The sequence below is a fragment of the Stomoxys calcitrans genome, chromosome 3 (genome assembly GCF_963082655.1).
Source record: "Stomoxys calcitrans chromosome 3, idStoCalc2.1, whole genome shotgun sequence".
Classification (NCBI taxonomy): domain Eukaryota; kingdom Metazoa; phylum Arthropoda; class Insecta; order Diptera; family Muscidae; genus Stomoxys; species Stomoxys calcitrans.
In genome coordinates, this window is record NC_081554.1 from 81043489 (window position 1) to 81060844 (window position 17356).

At 39.8% G+C, this 17356-nt stretch overlaps 2 protein-coding genes across 2 annotated transcripts in view; both read left to right on the top strand.

Annotated features, from left to right (window-relative positions):
* LOC106093852 (adult cuticle protein 1) overlaps window positions 1-15801 on the top strand; it is a 405361-nt gene extending 389560 nt beyond the window's left edge. Inside the window, exons 2-3 of the mRNA XM_059364534.1 lie at window positions 11639-11702; window positions 15276-15801. Of these exons, the coding sequence (XP_059220517.1) occupies window positions 11697-11702; window positions 15276-15650 (381 nt within the window). The 5' untranslated portion in view covers window positions 11639-11696 and the 3' untranslated portion in view covers window positions 15651-15801. The remainder of the gene's footprint in view (window positions 1-11638; window positions 11703-15275) is intronic.
* On the top strand, window positions 1465-7708 carry LOC106093854 (adult cuticle protein 1). The gene is made up of 2 exons (XM_013261016.2): window positions 1465-1547; window positions 7009-7708. Exons 1-2 carry the CDS (start codon window positions 1542-1544, stop codon window positions 7321-7323), a joined length of 321 nt encoding a protein of 106 aa, XP_013116470.1. The 5' UTR covers window positions 1465-1541; the 3' UTR covers window positions 7324-7708.
* Window positions 15802-17356: the final 1555 nt, after the last annotated feature.

Consider the following 17356-nt stretch of genomic DNA (forward strand, 5'->3'; position numbering starts at 1 on the left):
GATCCCCCGATTTATGGTTTTAGGCCAATAAAAGCCACATTTATTATCCAATTTTGCTGAAATTTGGGACAGTGAGATGTGTTGGGCCCTTCGACATCCTTCGTCAATTTGGCCCAGATCGGTCCTGATTTGGACATAGCTTCCATATAGACAGGTCCTCTGATTTAGGGTCTGAGGCCCATAAATGGCACATTTATTATCCCATTTTGCTGAAATTTGGGACAGTGAGTGGTTTTAGGCCCCTCGACATCCTTCGTCAATTTGAATCAGGTTGGTCCAGATTTGGATAAAGTTGCCATATAGACCGATCCTCCGATTTAGGGTCTTAGGCCCATAAAAGGCGCATTTATTGTCCGATATCGCCGAAATTGAGGACAGTGAGTTAAGTTAAGCCCCTTGACATACTTCTGCACTATGGCACAGATCGGTTCAGATTTGGATACAGCTGCCATATAGACTGATCTCTCGGTTTTAGGTCTAAAAGCCATAAAAGGCGCATTTATTGTCCGATGTTGCCGAAATTTGGGACAGAGAGTTAAATTAAGTCCCTCCACATATTTCTGCAATTTGGCCTAGATCGATCAAGATTTGCAAATAGCTGCCATGTAGACCGATCTCTCGATTTTAAATTTTGGCCCCAAAAAAGTTGATCCGATTTAACTGAAATGTGACACATTGACTTATGTTAGGCTTTTCGACATACATGGCCCCAAAAAAGGCGATCCGATTTAACTGAAATTTAACACATTGACTTATGTTAGGCTTTTCGACATAAATACATGGCCCTAAAAAAGGCGATCCGATTTAACTGAAATTTGACACATTGACTTATATTTGGCTTTTCGACATACATGTTTTATATGGTTCATATCGGTTTATTTATTACAATGGCTTATACGTAATATAAGCCATAAGCCATCGATATAACTGCTATGGGACATAAGGTATGCAATTTTCACCAAATTTTGATGAAAGGTGGTTTACATATATACCCGAGGTGGTGGATATCCAAAGTTCGGCCCGGCCGAACTTAACGCTTTTTTACCTGTTTTAGAATACATTTCCTCCCTAGTGTTCATGGTTCGACATAAACGAACTTAGGGTTTTTTAATCATTTAAATTTACACAATTGTTTCACTGTACACCTCAAGCGCTCTATTTCTATTAATAACTAATTAATGCTACAAGTAAAACAACTTTTAATAAACTATTTCTTTTTCTGTACAATGTCCATCGAATCAAAGGTGGCTCTGGTTAATTCTGAAGAATTAATACTGGAATTGATTAATTCAACCCATATTGGACACCAATTGATATATTGCAGACAAAACATGGCGGCTGCACTTGTTCGGCCACTGATAATGTCATGATGGGTGTTGGCGGGGGATATATGGAAAGTAGGAAAGGAAAAAAGATCACTGGAAAAGAACACTTTCTGATATAAAAGGTTGACACGAACTGGGAGATGCCAGTAGAAGCAATTCTAACGTTTAAGTGTTTTCATACGCAAGAACATAACTAAAATCTTAAAAACAGTAAACATGAAGGTGAGAATGTGTGTCATCTAAGGGATAAAGGAATAAAAAAAAATTAGTAGACTGAACGGAAATGTGTTCTGCATATACAATAACCTAAATATGTAGCTGAAAGGATCACGAAAAAATCTAGTTCCTTAAAGTGCCTAAGTGTTTGTGATGGAAGCAATTCAGCCAAAACAAAAAAAAAAAAAAAATGGCGAAACCAAAGGATAACGAATTACCGAAAATCCTGTAACTGCCCTTAAAACAGGAATCATTATAAATAAGTCAATGCCACTTAATAAGGAAAACGCATTCTTAAGTTCAATATAGCTTAAGCATATTTAGCCGATGAGGAAAACTCTTGGGATTCTCTTACAACAGAAATGTGCGTAGATATTCTCGATAATTGAAAAAACCGGAAACAAGTTAGAAAACTCAGTGTTTCCATTCATCCTTCTTACATTTATTATCACACCACACTATTAAAAACAAAGTTAAAGTGTGCTAAGTTCAGCCAAGCAGAATCATATGTAAGGGTTTCTCTTAAGGCAGAAACTAAAGCTGGATAATGGGATGTCAAGCAATAAATGGAGACCACCGTAGCGCAGATGTTAGCATGTCCACCTATGATGCTGAACGCATGGGTTCGAATCCTAGTGAGACCATTAGAAAACATTTTCAGCGGTGGGTTTCCCCTCCTTATGCTGGCAACATTTGTGGGGTATTATGCCATGTAAAAACTACTCTACAAAGAGGTGTCGCACTACGGCATGCCGTTCGGACTCGGCTTTAAAAAGGAGGCCTCTTATCATTGAGCTTAAACTTGAATCGGTTCATGGGCAAAATTTCCATTTGTTGCGCCCCTGGAAGATCGGTTTATATGAAAGCTTTATCAGGTTATATACCGATTCAGAGCATACCTGGCATAGATATTGTGGCCAAAATAGACCACAAATTTCAGTCAGACAAGACAGGAATTGGGTCATCTGGGGAATCGAAAAGTATAATCGTGAGATTGGTTTATATGGGATTAATATCGGGTTAGTGACCTGAGAGAGAGAGAGAGAGAGAGTGAGTCTGAGAGTATAAATGTAACCCACAACTGGCTAAGTATGGTGGGAATAGCACTACCCTTCGATATACCCAATCCTAAGACCAAGTTGTTGATTTTAATGATTGATCTCATCGAAGACTTATTTTCTTCCGATTTGGGTGCAATCAAGTTACATTATCTCCTCCTATATTTCCTCCGTGTGCTCTAAAACTAGTCCAATCTTTTAATGGAGCCATCATCCAAACAAAGGTAAACCCAAAACTTCAAGTTCAGACCGGCTTAAAATACCTTAGCCGGTCTGAACTCACCTTAATGGTGACGATAAAAGCAGGCTTGTAGTCGACAAGTAATTCTTGGATACCAATCACATAACGTACTGTAAAGTAGGTTAGGTTAGGTTAATTGTCAGTCAGCTATCAGTCTCACTTAGACGGTTTCGTCCATTGTGATACCACAAAAACAGAAGAAGAAAGATACCTCCTAGTTCTTACCGTTGAACCATCCAGATCGCTTTAAAAAGCGATGTTCACAATCGCTAAATCAGACAGTTTCTCAAAGAAATGAGAACCTAAAGTGGAACTCCTTCTGACTACTAGTACGGGATACAAACACAGAAGGTTTTCTATAGTCTAATCTTCTTCGATGTCCTCATAGCTTCTACAAAAGTCGTTCCTGGAAACCTTCAGACTGCCAGCATGTTTTCCGAATTAACAGTGACCTATCATGAGGGACACAATGACTAAGACATCTGTTCTAGCCAATGACAGGAAAGCGGTAGATCTCTTCACGTCTACATTAGGCCAAACAGTTTCGAATGCTCACATACCCTCTTTGTAACCATCTATCTTTCGTTGTCCTTCGGGTCCCGAAAACTTAGTTTACATGTCGCTAAAGGCATACCCACAGATTGCAGTATCCCTGGAGTGTGTAGGGTAGTTTTTTGTCTCGCAAGCTCGTCCGCTTTACAATTCCCTGGGATATCTCAGTGGCCCGGCACCCAGAACAGGTGAATTTTGAACTGTTCGGCCATATCGATCTGCGACAGTCGAGTGCGGTTTTTGTGTTCTGAAATTTGTTCTCTAGGAATTTAATAGCTGCCTAGTGACTGGCTGAGAAGATATTAATGCCAATCGTCGTAATGATACAAAAGAGTATATTTCCCTAAGCCAACTTAAGGTTTGAAGTCGGTATCTCTGAAACGTGTGTCATTTATAGGGAAGTCAGCCAGTAATGAGACTTATTTATTTCAAGGCTGGCTACTAATCAATCTACTCAAAACATTTAGACTACCCTTTGCAAGAATACAGGCTCTGTGTCTCCCATTCCCCGTAACCTTCAGAAGTTTAAATCCCGGAATTCTCCGTCCACGAACCATTCATCCACACACCCATGGTTACTGGATAAGAACAACGTCAAATCCCCCTGCCATCAGAAGGACCTTTAGTGCCGCCGAAGCGGCTTTACAATGGTGGAGATTTATCTGTAGAAACCGGATCATAGTCAGGATTCACAACTTCCACCACCGTTGTGTTAGCCTCGTCTTCTGATTTCACCAGGAGTTAATCCTCACAGTAACAAATTGTTTTTGGCACCAATCTTAAATACAGGGTGAGATATAGGTTTTCAAATCACTACATTGGTACAGTATTAATATTCATCAAACAAAAAGCTATTACTTAGGTTGTAGAAGGATTTTCTTAAAACATCCATTATAGGATAGGGGTATACTCATTGCAGAAGCTTGATATTCGTCATTGGACTTCAGCCCAACAAATACAAAAAAAAACAACAGCAACAAATTAAAACATGTAAAAAGGCATTAAGTTCGCCCGGACCGAATTTTGGATACCTACCACCTCTGGGAGTATATAATACTCTTTTATAGCACATCATATACTCTTATGAAGAATCTGTTGTTGTTGTAGCCACATGTCTATATGTGGAGGTGGCGATCCTCGTCACCACAGCCTTTAAGTAAAGGTGGTGTTACTGACTCGGATTCAGACAGCGACTGTGTCAATGAAACAGTAATCGCCGACGAATCGAGAGATGATGGCAACAGGATGACTGATAGTGAGCGACGGCTTTGCTAAACTCACAAGCAGACCGGATAAGTCCACCCATACGGATTATGAGCTGCAAGTATAGAGGAGACATCTTAACGCTGCACTTTGCGTTAGCGGAATGTATTGGTACCGTCAAAAACCTATTTGGAAGTATCCCCACTCCCTGGGGAGCAAAGCCCGATCTTGTGAGAAAGATAAACATCCCATAGCTCACAAAGCGTCGGTCTTCATCGAGGATGAGAGCGGCGAATTCGGCGAATTGGCCAATGAGAAATGGGAGGTCTTTCACAGGGAGGTGGACATTGATCAAGTCTCCGTGACAAGTTTTGGCTAAGACTAAGGCATGACAAACTACAGGACCAAGGCCATCTTCTCCAAGATTGGGAAGACTAGGATAGGCAAATATCCTCATATTGAGCCAACAGGCGGTGCAGTGGCAGAACACTCAATACCGCGTAACAAACAGGGGACGATTATGAGACAATCGCCGATTCTCTCAGTATTGGGAAGACTAGGATAAACAAAGATGCAGGGGCGAAAGGCCCAGCACAGCCTAGCGAACAGGGACCCAACAGAGGACCTATCAGCGACTTTCTCAAGATTCGGAAGACTAGGATAGGAAAAGATCCTAATATTGAAACATCAGGCAGAACAGCGAAAGGAATCTCAATGCAGCCTAATGAACAGATAGCGGACGTTGATACTACACTTCCAACAAGCCCATTGACCAATGATTGAGGCCATCCAGATAGACCTTCGCTGGAGCCAGACAGCTATACACGCTGTGATGGAGAAAATCAGCAAGGTCAAGATTCATATTGCTTTAATTCAGGAGCCATGGACGACCCGAAACACAGTTTCCGGACTGAACCATATCAAATACTGGTACTCGTCCGAGGACCTGCGTTATTTGTCATAAAAATTTAAATTATTTTTTTCCCTCGAGTTCCTATGGCCCGTCTACATAGTGCCCACCATCGGGGAGCCTTCTCAGTACGCTCCTGAATTTGGCACTTCCAATTCAGTTTCCTGTTTAAAATCACTCCTAAGTATTTGACCTTGCCAGATATCGAAATTGTCCTATTGAGGAAATGTGGTGCGTCAAATTGGCTCACCTTCGTCGTCCTCGTGAATAGGCATATTTCTGTATTCTCTAGTTTAATATTGAGACCCCTTGGTCTAGCCCATTCGAATGCCATCTGAAATAGCTGAGCGAAAAAATATTTGCCAACCTTATACCTTTAATTTAACCACATATTGTCAAGATTGGTGTACACAGCCGTTTGGTGAAGAGCGTCTATATGAGGGTTGTGCGCCACACCCCATCTGCCAGTCGAGTAAAAATTTTAATGACGCACTCTACTCAAAAAATCTATCACTTTATTCCGCATTGTTTTGATGGGTCATTTTACGAGGTAAAGCACCACCTAAATTCTGGACACAAAGTTTAATGTCATATTCGTGATCTACTCTCAAATGCCTTTCATTTGAGTTTCATCAAGCTATGATCGAGTAATATTCTCATTTTGGGGGCTCATCGGGGATGGGGCGACCATCATTTACTTGGACTTAATTTTTTATGTCATATTCGTTTCATTTGAGTACATCCAGTATGTCTGCTTGGAGCAGTTTTTGGGGTTTGGCGTCCCCTTGGACACTTGAACCCAACTTTTAATACCATATTCGTTTTCTACTCTCCAATGCATTTCGTTTTGTGTGGCGTTTTGGGGTTAGGGGGAGGGTCCGCCCCCTTCCAATATCAACAAATTTTATAGCCTATACCTCCTTCCTGGCTATATTCGTAATCTACTCCCGAATACCTTCCATTCGAGTCCCATATTGACCCGATCGGTCCACTTTATTTTTGAGTGCTACTTTTGGGGTAAGTAGGAGGGTAATAAATAGAGCATGGCTAGTTCGACATAAAATGTCACGACAATCAAGAATATGTATACTTTATGGGGCCTCAGACGAATATTTCGAGTATTTACAAACAGAATGACGAAGTTAGTATACCCCCATCCTATGGTGGAGGGTATAAAAATGACGATTGTATTGATAGGAAAAATATCAATCGATATTCAGACAAAAGTAATATATCGATAGTGCCATCGATATTTTGCCAGCTCTAATAGTAAGCAGGTTTCATGTTTATTTGAATAAAAGAGCTAATCTTCTTAAATCATATGCTCAAGGCTGAAAATGACATAACACATAATTTCTAATTTATCATTGGCGCTGTTTTCTGTTGGCATATAAATTACACAAACGACTCGTCGATCGATTATTTGGATCAATTGTTAAATTTTAAAATGTACAACTATCCAAAACAAAAAATCATACATTTTCATACCATCTCTTTTTTCAGTTCGCCGTCGTTGTTGTCTTGCTTGCCTTGGCTTTGGGTGCTAACTGCTCCGTCTTTCCCTTTGGCCCAGTTGTCGTTGGTGGTCCACTTCCTGGCACCGTTGTTGTTGGTCATCCCGGACCTTTCCCTCTTGTTGTTGGACCCGGACCAGTTCAAGTTGTCACCGGCCCAGTTCCAGTACCCCCAGTAGTTGTTGCCGGTCCAGGTGCCGTCTCCGTATCTAAGACTCGTGGTGCTGTGCATGTTGCTCCCCTGCCCGGACACTCTCAATCTGTTGTACAAGCTAACTTGCAACCCGCTCCCGGCACTTGGTAAATCGTTAGAATTGCATAGAAGTCTACCCATCAATTGAAAAGCAACGAATTATGGTCTTATGTCTAGAGGCTCACACCGCTGGGTGTTCAATGTATACACAACGCTAGTGAAAAGCAAACAAAAAAAAATCTTAATTTACAACAAAGTACTTAACATCTATCACTTTAAATTTCTAAATATTTTCTGTTATTTCCTTAGTCATTTACCTATGTGATATTTTAGTCTATTCTTTACTTATAAGTGATTTTCTTCTAAGTCACTTTTCATCTTGTCATGTCCTTTTTTCCTTTTCACCTAACAGTCTGTCTATATTATTTGTTGTAATCGAAATTGATGTTATTCAAAATGATATTAATAAACGAAATTGATAATTATATAAAAATAATTTGTTATGTTTTCATTATACTCGATAGATAGCTTGGAATCTAGCAATCTACAGGCATATTTCAGCATAGAAACATTTTAATCATATATCCATGAACTACATGTGTCTTATTGTTTCTGAGAAACCCTTACCCACCGCAGTTAGGGATAATTTTCCCGGAGTTGTTATACCAATCCTCTCCATACTACATCGAAGTGGGCTGACTAAATCCGTCTTGCTGTAAATCTGTCTAAAAGAAAAGTTATTCTTTTTAGTAGGATACTCACACGAAGGGTACCAACGGTGGCAACAGACTCCTTGACGTATAGGCTGCTCTTGTGGGCCCTGGCTGCCCACATGGTCTAATAAGTACAAGTCATTGTTCAATTTTGTAGAACAAAATATTGGTCTCTTTGGTAGCCATATACAAATATAGACTGATCACAACCATATACGACACGGATGCCAGCGAAATCGGATTACAAATGTGCCTTTTATGGGGCCAAGACTTTAAATCGTGAGATCTGTCCCAAATTTAAGCAAAATCGGATAATAAATGTGGCTTTTATGGGCCTAAGACCCTAAATCGCTGATCGGTCTATATGACAGCTATATCCAAATCTGGACCGATGTGTGCAAAATTAAAGAAGGATGTCGGAATATCGTCCCAAATATCAACAAAATCCGATAATAAATGTGGCTTTTATGGGCCTAAGACCCTAAATCCGTGGATCGGTCTATATGGTGGCTATATCAAGATATAGTCGATCTATGTGGCAGCTATATCCAAATCTGAGCCGATCTGAGACAAATTGAAGAAGGATGTCGAAGGGTCTACCACAACTCGCTGTCCCAAATTCTGGCAAATTCGAACAATAAATGCGCCTTTTATGGGCCTAAGACCTTAAATCGAGAGATCGGTCTATATGGCAGCTATATTCAATTCTGGATCGATCTGGGCCAAATTGACGAAGAATGTCGACTGTCCTAACACAACTCATTGTCTCAAATTTCAGCAAAATCGGATAGAAAATTTGGCTTTTACGGGCCTAAGACCTTAAATCGACGGATCGGTCTATAGGGGGGCTACATCGAGATATAGTCCAATATAGCACGATTTAACTTGTTTAGTTTCTGTCTATAAAGAGAAATAGTCTAAAGAAATTGACAAATGAAATCCATGGTAGAGGGTATATAGGATTCAGCCCAGCCGAACTTTACCTTCGGAAGTCTAAAACCCACCCGGGTGTGATATTCGATTTTCAAACATCAATAACGCAGCGAATTTTTATCAAATCAAAAATCACTTTGAACTGAGTGGCTAAATATATTTTCTCTACAAGAAAATGATATTCAAATTGGATATTGGGGTGTTTTCGGGGGTGAGGTTGTCCCCCAGACACTTGGCCCTGAAAAATATCAGCATCGTGCTTTTCTTTCAAATACCATTTATTTTAACCCCATATTGCCATTGGTTAAGAGGAGTTTACAGGATGAGGCGTCCCCCAAACACATGGCCACAAAATAGGTTATCAAATTCGTATTCTACTCCCAAATACCTTTATTTGAGCCCCATATTGCGATGGTCAGTAAAAAATTGCTGTTTGTGGGGTATTTTGGGAAAGGAGTAGACCCCAGAAAATTGCAATAGTCAGCAAATATTTTGCGGCATTGGCCCTAAAAACTATAAATATTTAGTTCCACTCTCCTTTAGAACCAAATTGTCTTGGTGAGCAAATACATCCTATTTAGGGGTTGTTATGGTGGTGGGATGTCCTCTAGACAGTTGGTCCCTAATGTTCATATCAGATACGTGGTCTACTCCAAAATACCTTTAATTTGAGCCCCATATTTCAATAGTCGGCAAACATAACCGGCTTGGGGGTGTTTTGGGGGATGGGCGGCCACTCAATGAGTTGGCCTTTGAAATATACATCGGATTCGTGTTCCACTTTAAAAACCCTCTTATTTGAGCCTCATATTGCAAAAGTCAGCAAATACTTACAATTTGGGTATTGTTGTGGGGGTAGGGTGGTCCCATTGACACCTTTGGGGAAGGGGTGGACCCCCAGAAACGTGGTCCCACATTTGGATATCAGATTCGTATTCTACTCGCAAATACCTTTCAATTGAGTCCAATATTGCCATGATCGGTAAATATGTCCGACTTAGGGGTGTTTTGGGGTTGGGTGGTGTTGTGGGGGTGGGGTGGCTCCATAGACACTTTTCCCGAATATTGATATCAGATTTGTGTTTTACTGCAAAAGACCTTTCATTTGAGCCCCATATGGCTATGATCGTAAATGTGTGCACTTTGGGGGTGGTCTCATATTTGGATATCAGATTCTAATACTACACTCAAATACCTTTTATTTAAGCCCCATATTCCCATGGTCAGTAAATAAGTCCTGTTTGGGGGGTGTTTTGGGAAAGGGGTGGACCCCCAGAAACGTGGTCCCACATTTGGATATCAGATTCGTATTCTATTCTCAAATACCTTTCATTTGAGTCCCATATTGCCATGGTCGGTTAATATGTCCGATTAAGGGGTGTTTTGGGGCTTGGGGTGGTCCCCCTAGCACTTGGTCCGACAATTGGATATCAGATAAGTTTTCTTATCCTAAATACCTATTCATGTGAGTCTCATATTGTCGTGATTGGTCTAAATATATGTTTGGTGGGTTTTAGGGTGGGGCAGCCCCCTTAGGTACGCCATCCGAAATTTGGATACCAAATTTTTATTTTTAGGGTACTTTATGAGAGCACAAAACTTCGTTTAAATCACACCACCCATCTCCGACATCTGGCGTTTCTGAAAATTAGGTAAGGGGGAGGGTCCGCCCCCGCCTTCAGATGTCAAAAAATTTAGTACCCTATTTTCACCACGGGGTCATTTTGCACCATTTGTGAAAATTTCAAGAAAATCGGTTCATCCGTTTCTGTGTCTATAAGGAACACACAAACATACAAACAAACAAATAAACCTACAAACAAACATAAATAAATTGATTTTTATATATAAGATATTGTCATAGACGCATATTTCGAGGTGTTACAAAAAGAATGACAAATTTAGTATACCCCTATCCTATGACGGTGGGTATAAAAATAGAATGATACATGTAGATTTTTTGTACTTTTGGGAAGAAGACTGTGTTCCCATATAGCGAAGTACGTGCCTTTGCTAAACTCATGCAGAAACTATCTTAACGATGAAGTTGGTTAACTTGATATAGTTTTACTTCTTAAGAAAACCTACTGGAGGGAGGGAAGTGGTTGGAGGGAATGTTATATTACGCTGTCTTCTTCGGTTTTTCTTTCCAAAAGTATGCAATTTTGGGATAAATATGACGGTTTCCTCCAAATTATAAAGTTGACCCACCCGGGTGGGTTTTGGATCATGACGTAGATAAAAACCTTTAGACCTGTGTTAGGTTATCACGATTTTACTTGTTGTTGTTTATTCCTGACGTCACAACTTACCAGAACTGCATACACATGTAGCATGCATAGATATGTACGAATTAAGGTTGAACATAAACATTAACCTAAAGAATAGCTGAGCTCCATTAATGAAAAGATTATTGAAGTGCAACCAAGGCTAAATGTATTTGATATCCGCGTTCACCGTACATTTCTACATACTTTTGTTTCTCCAAAGGCCATGTGTTTTAATGTAAACTGAAGCATTTGAAGTTTTTTCTTATATTTATTTACATACTTCAGCTCCGGTAAAAGTCGTTTGGGCGGAGGTGTGCTGGTCAACGTTGATGTTGTAAAACACAAACTCTGGACTTAGTTTTGCCCATATTGGTCGATATGTGAAACACATGACCTGTTTGCGTTTAATGTAAATTAAGGGGAGAGGTGACTGCAGAAAACCATGGAGAAGAAAATGATTGTGAAAGATTTCTTCATGGTATAAAAGGTCGATGCCAATAATGAAGTGTCAGTAGAATAAATTCTAACGTTTAAGCGTCTAAGTAAACAATAAATCTAAACATTAAACATGAAGGTGAGATTGTGAAGGAGTGAACTTTAAAAGGATTAATGTGATAAAAATAAAAAATGGATTTAAAAGCAAGCCTTTGGGAATAGTAGATGAAACAGTTTCGAGTTTTAATGTGGAGTGTTAGTTAAATTTGAAACTAAACAATGCATAGCTACCATAATATGAGATCATAAAAAATTGCATGTATCTAAGGATACAATCCTTTGAACAGTGAGGATTAAGACAATTATATATTGTGAAAACTAAAAAAAGACACTTTTAAATGTAAGAAGGACGTTATCTATCGTTGACATCATACGTGAAAGCAAAAGCAAAGAAGTGTTAACCTAAAGCCTGTGAACAATAAGATGAACAAATGCAAAATTGCCCATGAACAATCCATTAAGGAACTGGGACAGACTTCGCACAAATCAATGAGCGCTGTCCGAGTCAATTTTAAGCTCAATGATAAGGGATCTCCTTTTTACAGAAAAGCCCTAATGGCATGTCGCAGAGCGACACATCTTTGGGGAGAAGTTTTACATGGCAAAGTACCTTACATATATCGCCAACATTAGGAGGGGAAGACCACCGATGCAAGTTGTTCTGATGTTCTAGCCAGGATATGAATCCAGGCGTCCAGCGTCATACAGCGGACATGCAAACCTCTGCGTTAAGGTGGCGTCCAACAACAATAGATGTTAAAGAACTGGCCAGACTTCGCACAAATCAATGAGCGCTGTGGACGTTCATAGGTGGACATGCTAACCTCTGCGTTAAGTTGGCCAACAACAACAATAGATGTTCATTTTAACTTAATGGACCAAAATGTTGACTGTGGTACCCAAGGAAAGATTGCAACATTCTATGCATAGCTATTAACAGTAATGAAGTTTCACTGGAAGTATGGGAGCGAAGACTTTCAAATCGCACTGCACGAGAAGAAGAGTTCCCTTTATAAGCTAAAGCTTGCAGTGAGCACGGCTGTTCCATAATCGAATGTTTATGGTCAAATTTGAAAAGTAGCTCGTTAGGAATTGTGAATGGGATTACTTAATTTTACTTCTTGAACTCCTGCATGGGAGGACTCTTTTTATACCCACCACCGAAGGATGGGGGCATATTCATTTTGTCATTCCGTTTGCAACACATCGAAATATCCATTTTCGACCCTATAAAGTCTATATATTCTTGATCAGCGTAAAAATCTAAGACGATCTATACATGTCCGTCCGTCTGTTCGTCTGTCTGTTGAAATCATGTTACAGTTTTTAAAAATAGAGATATTGAGCTGAAATTTCTCACAGATTCTTCTTTTATCCATAAGCAGGTTAAGTTCGAAGATGAGCTATATCAGACTATATCTTGATATAGCCTCCATATAGAACGATCCTCCGATTTAGGGTCATAGGCCAATAAAATCCACATTTATTATTCGATTTTGATGAAATTTAAGACAGTGAGTTGTGTTGGGCCTTTCGACAGTCTTGGCCCAGATTAGTCTTGATTTGGATATAGCTGCCATATAGACCGATCCTCCCATTTAGGGTCTTAGGCCCATAAAAGCCACATTTATATCCGATCTTGCTGAAATTTGGGACAGAGAGTTCTGCTAGGCCTGTCGACATCCATCGTCAATTTGGCCCAGATCAGTTCTGATAAAAATATAGATGCCATATAGACCGATCCGCCGATTAAGGGTCTTAGGCCCATAAAAAACACATTTGTTATCCGATTTTGCTGAAATTTGAGAAAGTGAGTTGTGTTAGGCCCGTTGACATCCATCGTCAATTTGGCCCAGATCAGTCCTGATTTGATTATATTTAGCTGCCATATAGACCGATCCGCCGATTTAGGGTCTTATGCCCATAAAAGCCACATTTGCTATCCGATTTTGTTGAAATTTGGGACAGTGAGTTTAGTAAGGCTCTTTGACATCCTTCATTAAATTGGCTCAGATCGGTCCCGCTTTGATTATAGCTGCCATATGGACCGATCCTCCGATTTAGGGTCTTAGGCCCATAAAATCCGCATTTATTATCCGATCTTGCTGAAATTTGGGACAGAGAGTTGTGCTAGGCCCGTCGACATCCATTGTCAATTTAGTTTAGTCCTGATTTGAATATAGTCCTGATTTGAATATAGCTGCCATATAGACCGATCTCTAGATTTAAAGCTTTAGGCCCATAAAAGCCACATTTATTGTCCGATTTCGCCGAAATTTAGGACAGTGAGTTACGTTAGGACCTTCAACGTCCTTTTTCAATTTAGCCCAGATCGGTCCTGATTTTAATACAGCTGCCATATAGACCGATCTCTCGATTTAAGGTTTGAGCCTATAAAAGGCGCATTTTAAATCCGATTTCACTGAAATTTGACACAGTGACTTAAGAAAGGCTTTTCGACATTCGCATCGTATATGGTTCAGATTGGTTTATTTTTAGATATAGCTACTGTACTTATTAGTTTTTGGTCCAAATCGGAACATATTTCGATATAACTGCTATGGGATATAAAGTATGCAATTTTCACCGGATTTTGATGAAAGGTGGTTTACATATATACCCGAGGTGATGGGTATCCAAAGTTCGGCCCGGCCGAACTTAACACCTTTTTATTTGTTTTAAGTCGATCAAGCCATGTCCGTCCGTCCGTCTGTCTTTCGAAAGCACGGTAACTTTCGAAGGAGTTAATCTAGCCGCTTGAAATTTTGCGCAAATATTTTTATTAGTCTAGGTCAGTTGGGATTGAAAATGGGCCAAATCGGTCCATGTTTTGATATAGCTGCCATATAAACCGATCTTGGGTCTTGACTTCTTGAGCCTCTAGAGGGTGCAATTTTTGTTCGATTTGACTGAAATTTTGTACGTGGTGTTTTGGTATCATTTCCAATAACTGCGCCGAGTATGGTTCAAATCAGTGCATGTTTTTATATAGCTCTCATATAAACCGATCTTGGGTCTTGACTTTTTGAGCCTCCAGAGGGTGCAATTTTTGTTCGATTTGACTGAAATTTTGCACGTAGTGTTTTGGTAGCTTTTTAAATAACTGTGTTAAGTATGATTCAAATCAGTTCATAATCTGGTATAGCTGTCATATAAACCGATCTTAGATCTTGACTTCTTGAGCCAATAGAGCGCGCAATTCTCTTCCGATTGGGCTGAAATTTTGCATGAGGTGTTTTGTTATGACTTCCAATAACTGTATTAAGTATGGCGCAAATCGGTACATAACCTGATATAGCTGCCATATAAACCGATCTGGGATTTTGACTTTTTGAGCCTCTAGAGGGCGCAATTCTCATACGATTTGGTAAATTTTGTTCAACGGCATCTCTCATGACTTTCAACATACATGTCTAATATGGTCTGAATCGATCAATAGCTTGATACAGCTCCCATATAAACCGAACTCCCGATTTTGCTTCGGGAGCCCCTACAAGGCGCAATTCTTATCCGGCTCTTTTTATCATTACAATTTGATCTGCCGATTAGGCTGCTTAATCATTCAGAGGACACAATTAAATATGGTTTTCTCAATTAATTTCAAGATAAAGCTTAAAGTACTTATCCTCTATTTTCAATTCATTCATTTTAGTTCGCTGTTGCCGTAGTCTTGGTTGCCTTAGCCTTGGGTGCTAACTGCTCTGTCCTACCATATGGACCATTTGTGCTGGGTGGACATTATCCTGGCGCTGTGGTTGTTGGTCCCCATGGCCCTGCTGCTGTCACTGTTGCTGCATCTCCTGTTCATGTTCCCCTTGTAGCTGGTCCTGGTCCAGTTCAAGTAGTTGCTGGCCCTCATCCCGCTGTCGTTGCTGCCCCCGCTGTAGTTGCTGCTCCTGCTGTAGTTCCCGCTCACGGTGGTACCTTCGTTGCCAAGACCCGTGGTGCAGTGCATGTTGCTCCTCTACCCGGTCATGCCCAATCTGTTGTATCTGCTAACTTGCAACCTGCTCCTGGCACTTGGTAAATCCTCAAAACATTTATCTTAGCTTCAACCCCATTTGTGAACCTAAGGGCATATTTTACCATGTTAAGTGTTATTAAGCTATGGCTCCAGAAGTACGACAATGTTTATTAATTTAAGTTGATTTACAAACAATTCTACTTCATTCTCAAACTCTTTTTCATGTTTCCAACTGCTTTCTTTTTTGCCTTCTGTTTAAAAATCTTCTTTAAGTCATCATCAGTTTCAAATCTTGTCATTATGTTGTGATACTTTTTCATTTCTTTAATCATTTCTAAGTCACACATTCATTCTCCATCAGTACCGGCTGCATAAACTTATACCTTTCCAACTTAATGAATTAAAAAAAAATCAGGTATATTATGTAATTTGAATATGAAAATAAAATATAAAAAAAATCTGAAAAAATTGAGTTTAAAAGATTTTTCAGGGATTGAAGCTTAATAGTCAGGGTGAGTTCCATAACTAATTCTAAAAATATCGCCTCCGAAATTTGAGTTAAATTGAGTAATAATTGCGCCCTACAGAGGCTCACAAAATCAAATTAGAAGATCGGCTTAAATGAAAGCTATATCAGGTTATGAACCGATGTAGAACATACTTGTCACAGTTGGTGGAAGTTATACCAAAACGGCATACTTTCAACCAATTGGATAAGAATTGCGCCCTGTAGAGGCTCACAAATTCAATCGGGAGCCTGATTTATATGACAGCTATACGAGGGTTGCCTTTTATATTTCGGGATTGGACGACCCATGTGTCTCAATTTGCCAACTGACAGCTCTATCGCAAAGAATGAAATTTTTGAGGTTATACGTACTTACAAAGTTTTGACATAAGAGCGCTATTTGTGTTGTTTACAGTAAATTCATCTCGCCTTTGGATTAACTCAACAACAGTGCATCGATGAACTTAATTCAATTTTTGGCGATAAAGCTCCATCAAGCACCAGTGTTTGTAGATGGTATGGTAAATTCAACCGAGCTCGTAGTTCATTCCAAGACGAATTTCGTGAAGGTCATCCAAAATCAGTTGTTGTTTCAAAAACCATTGGTGCTGTGCTCCAAACGATATTTCGAGATCGTCATGTGGCCTATCGTAAGATTGAGACAACCTAAGGAATTAGTGGGACCAGCATACATTAAATATTGCATGAGCATTTGACCGTCAAAAAAATTTGTTCGCGTTGAATCCCTAAAAATTTTTCAATCACTCACAAAAAAGGCTCGTGTCGATTGGTCGAAAGAAATGCTCCAAAAAATCAAGAAAACCAACCGCCGAAGGCGAATCATTCTTCACCACGACAATGAGAGCTCTCACACATCAGCTCAAACAACAGCATTTTCATACTCAACCACCATAGGATGGGGGGATACTATTTTAGTCATTCCGTAACACATCGAAATATTGACCCCATAGAGTATATATATTCTGGATCGTCTCGACATTCTGATTCGATCTAGCCATGTCCGACCGTCTGTCAAAATCTCGATTGCGGACGAACGCGCAAAGCTAGCCGCATGAAATCTTGCACAGATACTTAATATTGATGTAGGTTGCAAATGGGCCATATCGGTTTAGATTTGGATATGTAAACCGATCTCCCGATTTGAATTCTTGAGCCATTAAAAGCCGCATTTTTTTCGATTTAGCTGAAACTTTGCATGCGGTGTTCTATTACGACTTCCAACAACTAAGCCAAATACGGT